The sequence below is a fragment of the Postia placenta genome, assembly GCF_002117355.1.
Source record: "Postia placenta MAD-698-R-SB12 unplaced genomic scaffold POSPLAscaffold_56, whole genome shotgun sequence".
Taxonomy (NCBI): domain Eukaryota; kingdom Fungi; phylum Basidiomycota; class Agaricomycetes; order Polyporales; family Adustoporiaceae; genus Rhodonia; species Rhodonia placenta.
In genome coordinates this window covers 1-8,524 of record NW_020169887.1, presented here as the reverse complement: position 1 = coordinate 8,524, position 8,524 = coordinate 1, and the positions used below count along the sequence as shown (strand labels likewise).

The 8,524-nt window shown below is 41.5% G+C and overlaps 2 protein-coding genes across 2 annotated transcripts; one reads left to right on the top strand and one right to left on the bottom strand.

The window, feature by feature from the left end:
* Positions 1 to 4,419: 4,419 nt before the first annotated feature.
* Positions 4,420 to 6,215, bottom strand: POSPLADRAFT_1161338 (hypothetical protein; the record flags this gene model as incomplete). Its single annotated transcript, XM_024487664.1, has 16 exons — positions 4,420 to 4,498; positions 4,683 to 4,720; positions 4,751 to 4,811; positions 4,861 to 4,902; positions 4,955 to 4,993; positions 5,017 to 5,067; positions 5,116 to 5,175; positions 5,237 to 5,338; positions 5,488 to 5,517; positions 5,569 to 5,586; positions 5,638 to 5,682; positions 5,733 to 5,780; positions 5,829 to 5,858; positions 5,925 to 6,011; positions 6,080 to 6,121; positions 6,178 to 6,215. 16 exons carry the CDS (start codon positions 6,213 to 6,215, stop codon positions 4,420 to 4,422), a joined length of 810 nt encoding a protein of 269 aa, XP_024332839.1.
* A 310-nt stretch (positions 6,216 to 6,525) lies between these two features.
* Positions 6,526 to 8,040, top strand: POSPLADRAFT_1161337 (hypothetical protein; the record flags this gene model as incomplete). Its single annotated transcript, XM_024487663.1, has 5 exons — positions 6,526 to 6,624; positions 6,673 to 6,839; positions 7,018 to 7,245; positions 7,290 to 7,478; positions 7,812 to 8,040. Coding segments are annotated over 5 exons (912 nt in total), but the record flags the coding sequence as incomplete, so codon positions are not given.
* Positions 8,041 to 8,524: the final 484 nt, after the last annotated feature.

Below are 8,524 nucleotides of genomic sequence, written 5' to 3'. Positions count from 1 at the left end.
AACAATGAGATCATGGAAGATTTCGTTCATCATGGCCTGGAAGGTCACAGGGGAGTTGGTGAGGCCGAAGAACATTACCAGGGGTTCATACAGTCCCCGGTTAGTTACGAAGGCAGCCTTCCATTTGTCACCGGCTTTGATCTGGACGTTATTGTATCCCCATCTGACGTCGAACTTAGTGAAGAGTGTGGCGCCTCAGAGCTTATCTACCATCTTGGCAATCAGAGGCAGCGAATAGTGATTCTTGATGGTGATCATGTTCAACTGGTGGTAATCCTGCATGGGTCAAAGTGTCCCTTCCTTTTTTTTAATAAAGAAGGGGGACAAAATGGGCGACTTTAACTCCTGTATGTAACCCTTTGCCAGCTGCTCCTTTAGGAACTTATCCAGTTCCTCCTGCTCATTGTTCGACAAGGGGTATACTTTTGAGTGGAATGTTGAGTAGCCAGGCACGAGTTCAATCACATGATCATACAGCTTCCTCTTGGGTAACTGTTCTAATGCTTCCTTGGAGAAGACATTTAAGGAACTCGTGGTACTGCTTCAGCACTAACTCCTCGGTGGTCTTAACGACTTTCTTTTTGATCTTTTCTTCAGCAAACAGCTGGGAATATGTATGCTCTGCTGCGACAAATAGCTGAGGGGTGCCTGGAAGTGTGATGCCTTGCTCCCAGGCTTTGATTAGATTGGTCTTGTCCCACTTGATTTCCTCCGAATCTTCTTCAAGTTTGAAGTCTGAGAGTACCTTACTCCGGCAGGCACCGATGACCGACTGTTTGGACTTTGGCGAACACCTGCGCACCGTGGGCCTAACCCCCGTATTACGTGCAGTTGCCGCTTGCTCCATTCAGCCAGTTTTCCTGGCACTGCACGTTTCAGGGCATCGTGACAGCTTGAACGAGCCTGTCTCCCAATCAATTTCGGGGCTGTGCTCACATAGCCAATCCAACCTGGCGATCACATCCTCTGGACCTATGTCCATAACTGTGAACACCGTCTTCTTGACGTGATCTCCTATCTGCATCTGTAGCACGGCTACTTCCGAGATGCTTCCATCTTTATTGAGCATTCCATCGATATTGTAGAGTGGAATTGGTTCCTTCACTTTCCGCATTTGTACTCGATTCTCCATGATGAAACACTTGTTGATAAACTTTGTGGTGGCTCCGCTGTCCACCATTGCGACTATATCTTTGTGCCATCTTTCTCCTTAGAGGCACACTGGGATGTGGAAATGCTGGGACTCATGGTCCAACTCGTAAACATTCGCAGTCGCCAATACATTGTACAAATTGTTATTATGAGGTCTGACATGTGCAGCACAAAGCACGGATCAGATCAAAAAGACTCCTCTTTCATCGCCCGATAGTGTTTCAACTCTTTGCACATCAATTTCATCTGTGCTATCAAGTCTGCCAGCTCAGATGGCTCTGATTTCGCTGAAGTTATGATTCCTAAGATACGAAGGATGAGTCTTATGTGGAGCCAGGATGTAATGATCAATTGCACCCTAAGTGTGAGAACCCATCAATACAAAGTGGTAAGAAAAAGAGCCCATAATATGGGGTTAGGGGGTTTTGTATACAAAGCTTGTTATGTTCACTCTAATCACATTAGAGCTGCTTGTTACCAGTAACAAAATCCATTAGAAAGTGGAATTCAAACCCAGCCGACATGACTTGACCAAACAACCAAACAAAAGATCATCTTATCAGTTGCCTGATTTGGTATTGATCTGTTCAGTCAGTCTTATTGGCTGTTGATCAAGCAGTGATTTGATCATTTCATAGTTGTTTGTTTATCATAATCAACTATGTTCTTACTGCATTACAAGCACATAGTATGATCATATTAGAGATTCATAATTAGAATCCTCATTATTGATAACAGGAGCATACTCAATAGAAGCAACATATTCACTATATGTGTTTTGTGCAAATCTTGTTTTCCATTTTGTGACTTAAGTAAGCAAGTGTACACACTGGAACCACTGGTGTCCTACCCCTAGAAAGGTGCTCTACAACTATTATATAAGGCAATTTTCTTTTATGGAAGTGGCTTACTGTGCTCTATTGGGTTTGCGTTAATCTACTATTGAATTATGTTGCCTATAACTATCAAAGATACCAACTGAATCTATCAAGTGTACAACTATTCATTTATATACACCAAACTTGCTTTATGCGCCGCATTCAAATCTGTATTTTGCATTTTGAGGCTTAAGTAGGTAAGCACAAGTGTTGGGACAAATTTTGCCATGCTTAGAGAGTGATGCTCTACAACTTTGGTCTCTACCATATAAGGCAATTTCCTTATATGGAACATTTATTGTTTCCATTCAGTAGCTTTTGAATGGAATAAACCTTATTGTGGTAAGTATAACTGTAACAATTTACTGTAATGGCATAACAAAGTATTTGTAATGACAATAAGAAAGTGTTTGTATTGATCATAAGAACTTACTCTAGTGATGATAACAACTTACTATATACAGTCATTATCACAAGTTGTGTCAATGGTTCTATTATAATAAGTATAAGAAAGTTTAACATTGAGTATATAAACATACTTTAATAACATATAAAATCACCCTAATCATTATAATAATCTACTTCAATGTTCATAATAATCATAAGAAGTTGCTTTAATGACTGTAATGATTTCAATGACCATAACAAAGTATTGTTATTGCTATAATGGCCAACTTTATCCATCAAAATGACTCACTCTAAGGTAATTATAGCGAGCTTCTACAAAGATTAGAGCAAGTTATTACCAGTATTGAAGCCATTCATGTCATTATAACAACTCTCTAATGATTATAAGAACCCACTATAATGATCATAAGAAGTTGTTGTAATGATCATAAGAACTCACTCTAATGTGCATAAGAACATATTGTAATCAGCATAACAGTCTACTTAATGATCATAACAACCTGCTTAATAACCCTATAACAAAAGGTGTTGTATTGATTATAAGATTTTACTATAATAACCACTACAATGACCATAAGAACTCACTTTTCATGATGATAACAACCCACTCCAATGACCCTAAGAAAGTGTTTGTATTGACCATTGGAAGGTATTGTAATGGATATAAGAACTGGTTCTAATGACCATAATAAAGTGTTCCAATGACCCTATAAAGTTGCTTTAATGATAGTAACAAAGTACTGTAAGGACCATAACAACTCACTGTAATGACCATAAGAACTTATTATATATAACATAATAATATACTGTGATCATCATAAGAATGTGTGTGTGTTAGGCATTATGTGAGCCATCAGAATCTACTTAATAATTATAAGAAAGTATGCTAATGATGTTCCAATTACTGTAATCCCCATCAGAATCAATTCAATAACCATTAGAATCCGCTCTATTGACTATAAGGGTGTATATCATGCTTGCTGTAAGGATGTATTCAAATGAGCATAAGCATCCGCTCTATTGGCTATAAGCACAGGCTGTATTGAGCATAGAAAGATGCTTACACAGCATAAGAATGCAATGTAACAGCAGTCTGTGGCTGGATCAGCCACCCGGAGTTTGAACCCCGGCATTCCGGCCTCCCTTCGGAGTTCGAAAAAGACGTCAATATATCATGTTCTGAACCATTTGTAACAGTTGAAGGTGCAGAAAGACAGTTTGTTAGTTATTTATTTCCATTATAAATCATTATATACAGAAATATAAAAGGGTAAATCTTTATATCATCTTGGATTGGATAGTTGGATAGAGTTATAGTTGCAAGCATCCTTAAGTAGAAAAAAAGGCTTTTGTTTATCATAATGCATGTTTAAGTGCATACCTTTAATCTCATAAAACAAGAATAATGTGATCGTGAGAACTTGCTTAGTCATACTTTTTTCCAGGTCAATTGCCACGTCACCTTCTGCTCAACGATCCTTGTGTCTATCAACAGGCGATGCAGGGAGCAGTTGCACAGGACTAGCACTGAAGGACTGAATGCCACAAGTGGGGCTGAAGTCGAAGTGGGTCACAGAAGTATGGATTAAAGGGTCGCTACAGAGCTCTTTATATACATGAGCAAGGGAAAGCATTCCCACGGCAGAACAATAAGGTAAAGAACAATAGAGTCCAAAAGTAGAACAAGGGCCACTTGGCCACAGGAACAATGGAACAAAAGAAGTGTGGCCGGAGCTCTGCTCTTGTCCGAATGCTCCGCAACTGATACAACCATGTGGTCATATGGTGTGGTGGCTCCCGCCACCGGGGGATCGTCCTAGGCCGACCAGGGGACTGTGGCAGAGCACATTGTAACACAAACTCCCTGGGGTTGGTATGTGCAGGGTTGGCAATGTACAGCAAAATATTGCTATAGGTAACAATGTCCTGGAATGCTCTGATGACCTTTGTTAGCTCATGCATAGAACAAAGGATAAGACACTTACTTGAAGTCCATGTTGAGGTTCTTGACAATGGTGGAAAACGTAACAGTCTTGATGTCCGCATTTGTATTAACAAAGCTTGGAACAACAAACATTAGTAGATAGTATGCAGCAATAGTAGGTTGCATATGTACGACATAGGATGAACACGATCATAAGTCTGGGTCAACATGCCATCAATGAGTTTGTTGTCCAATATCAGGCATTTCCTTCAGAATCAATCAATCAATTGGAAATATGTCATACAAGCAAAACCACTTACTTGCGATGTTCCTCAGTAGACTCAAATTCATTCCTTTGCTGTAATGTAAGTATAAACCAACAACATACAAGATAGTGAATGTACTTGTCAAGCAGCTTGTCCAGAACAGCCCTTGTGTTTGTGAACGGCCTACAGAAAATGTAAGCATAAAAAATAATGATAAAGGATACTAACATACATTTCGGTGTTCTTGTTGGCCTTGGCCTTGACAGGTGACTTTCTACTAATAACAATCAATGATGTTCATGGCCATGTTTATAAATGATATGTACCCCTTTGCTTGAAGACTGGTGATTGTCTTTGTGGATAAGCTAAAAGATGTCAGTCAACATACTATACAAACAATACATAATACGAGATGTACAACACATCCTGCCTGGTGCGTCTGAAAACAAGTCAGGTTACATTGAAGAAGTAGAGAAAAGACACATACTTGGGCGTCATTAAGGACATCAGCTCCTCCTCCTCACTATCATTGACCACAGGTGTATCACTATCAGGTAAAATTGTATCAGTACAACCAGAAGCAATTGGTAGTACAAATACACCTTCACCAATGCCTGTGAGGAGTCCAATCAAGGAAGACATTGTCCTCCTCATCAGAGATGGGATAAGAACCACCCTTGTCATCCTCGTCAGAGCTATCATGATTCTTCCTGTGAATTGGACAATGTTCAGTGATTACACTTGTCCATGGAAGATAAATGATACTACCTGATATTTCTGTGCATCTTCTTAGTGGGAGAACCTCTGACACATCATAGATATAAGTATATATTGTACAAAAGGTGATGATAATATGTACATATCCTCAATAGCAGGTGATGTGGCATCCCTAAGCATAGTCATATCAGAAATAAAACATATATAAAGCAAATAGACATACCTTTTGACCGCAGTCTTTCTGTTAAACGCAGTATAAGACGGCTATCAACTGGCAGATAGTAAACCTTACCTTGGTGACGGTGTCAGAGGTGTAGACGGAGGGTTTCTGTTACACCTGCAAGTAATAATAAGCAAGACACACTTACATACAATCAATGAACAAACCTTTTGACCGGACTCTCCGATGCAGAGTCCACAATATCCCAGTCCGGACTTGGCATTGTAAGATAATAAACATAATAGTAATGAGTATGAATGTACCTGGCGAGCTTCTTGTTGTTGTCAGAATCACTATAATGCAATGTTTAGCAGATAAACAAACAAGTAAAGAAAATGACATATGACGCATCCTTAGACCCTTGCGCAACATCCTCCTCCTCCTCCTCCTTTTCCTTTGGACCACGACCACGACGACCAGTGATTGTAGACTTACTATCTTCCTCCCTGAAAAGGGTATGAGTACAATCAAATAAACTTCAATTACAACAACATACACCTCAAAGTCAACATACGGTGCAGACTTGACCTTGCGACCACGCTGAGAACCACGTACACTGATGACAAAAGATGCATCATTACTTATATGAAAGGTCAAGGCAAAAACACATACGACTTGCGTCCCTGGGTTGTCTTGGAAGCAGGAGCCATGATGGTAGCAGCACAATGAGAGGTAGAAGGACGATGAAAGATAGAAGAGAACTATGCACAGGCAAGCCAATTATACCAGCTTGATGGATTATTTGGTTATATTTAGTCTGCCACCATGTCGATTCTGATTTGCTAGACGACAATGCTTACTGAGCTGTCATGTGATGTATGACTTGGGTGATGTGGGCAAACACAACCCTAGGCAGAACACTCTGTGACGTTCATTCCTTCTGCTACTGCAATGGCTGTCTATAAGTTGCATGCTGATCCTGTTAAATTCAGTAAGCATATGGGATTGTAGTAGCCTGTATATTTTACCTACAGTATTATAGAACAGCTTCTGCAGACAGAAATGGATCTTGCAATCAATGGAAAGTGTTCAATGCAACCGCTGTCAAAGTTTGTTGATGTACACCTTTATTATATTGTTTCATTACTTTATAACCATTGGGTTCAGTCTGACAGAGTGCGGGTTGCCACTACACTGCATGATTACAGTGTAAATGAACCCAAAGTGCTGGTCTATCCTTCTGGTGACGATGACACTGGCCCAGATGAGGTGGTGTTGAACATTCAGGGCTATCTGCTGAATAGAAGGCTACCACCCATTCTTTCAAAGACAGAGTACACATTCTGTATATGTGATGGGACTATGCTGACTATACTACAGCCTTGCATCGACCAGAGTCATCCATTCTGAACAATATGTTCACTTGGGTGGTCTAGGTGCTGAAAGCTTTGATGCCGTGGCTGTTTCTGTAGCTGAAATTCATCAGTATATGGGCACTCATGTTGGTTCCAGTGGTCTAGCTGGATGGGAGGTCAAGTGGGAAGGCGGTCACATTGTTCTGGACTTTCACAACCGCTATCTGATGCCACATAGCAAGGTGCACACCTCGACCATTCTGACTATTCCTGAGGAGATGGACCCTTATCATATACTTCGTAACCGGATAACAAATGAGGTCTACACTCAGGACAATGAGGTCAAGTACTTTGAGTGTACCAAGGAAAGCCATAATGGGATCATGTGAGTGTCCTGTTCATACGTACTATATGATACTAACTGTCCAGTCTATTGAGTATCAGGTACTTATTGCTTGCTTCTCATCAGGAGCTGAATCAGGAGCATCTTTGCTCTATGATGGGTAGTTCATCCTCTCTGAAGAAAGTGAAGCAGTGGGTGGACTATGAGGAGAATAGTGATGTGGAGGAAGCTCAATCTGACCTAAAGTGCATGCGTCTTGACTCTGTAGATGAGCTGTATCAATCATGTTGTGTCTGCCTTTGACAAATGCGCCCAAAGTTCAACTGGTTTAACACAAGTGCATGATACACAACAAATGGCAAATGCTATCTAAGCTTTTCTATCTACCCTTTGGTACTTGCACAACAAATGCTCAACCATGAAAACATCAAAGGTAATACTAGCCTTTTGCTGGTCAGTAAGGCTACTGTTCAAGAAATTGTAAACACCTTCAAATGCAGCTTGTACCTCATCAGGGGATGCAAGCTCCTGAATCAAAGCACACTCCAGCAAACCTTGCCTAGCTCCCTTCTTCATCTTCCCCACCATCTGACCCATCTCCTGCACAGTAGGGAAGGTGACTTTACCAGCATAGCACAAGTCACCTGCCAGAAGGAGGGCATTCAACTGCCTAATTTGAGGGAGAATCTTCTTACCACCAGAGGTACCAGAAAGCACCCACTGGAGAGCAGTAGGGAAGCTTGCCTTGCCACCCACTGCATGATCCTCCAGGAACTTGTGCCACAAAGGTTCTGCAGCAAAGTATTGAGCTGCTGTACTGGGAGAGTGACCTTTTGACCAAGTCCCATAGGCACCAGGATCACAGAGTATCAATAGGCGATGCAGGGAGCAGTTGCACAGGACTAGCACTGAAGGACTGAATGCCACAAGTGGGGCTGAAGTCGAAGTGGGTCACAGAAGTGATATTACAGGTCGCTACAGCAGCCCTTTATATACATGAGCAGGGGAAAGCATTCCCACGGCAGAACAATAGAGAAAAGAACAATAGAGTCCAAAAGTAGAACAAGGGCCACTTGGCCACAGGAACAATGCAACAAAAGAAGTGTGGCCGGAGCTCTGCTCTTGTCCGATTGCTCCGCAATTGATACAACCATGTGGTCACATGGTGTGGTGGCTCCCGCCACCGGGGGATCGTCCTAGGCCGACCAGGGGACTGTGGCAGAGCACATTGTGACATACCCCCCCTGATCTGCCAAGTCCCACAGGGAGACTAGGACACCTCAATACCCATCCCAGTGCGACAGAATGCGACCTTGGGGGC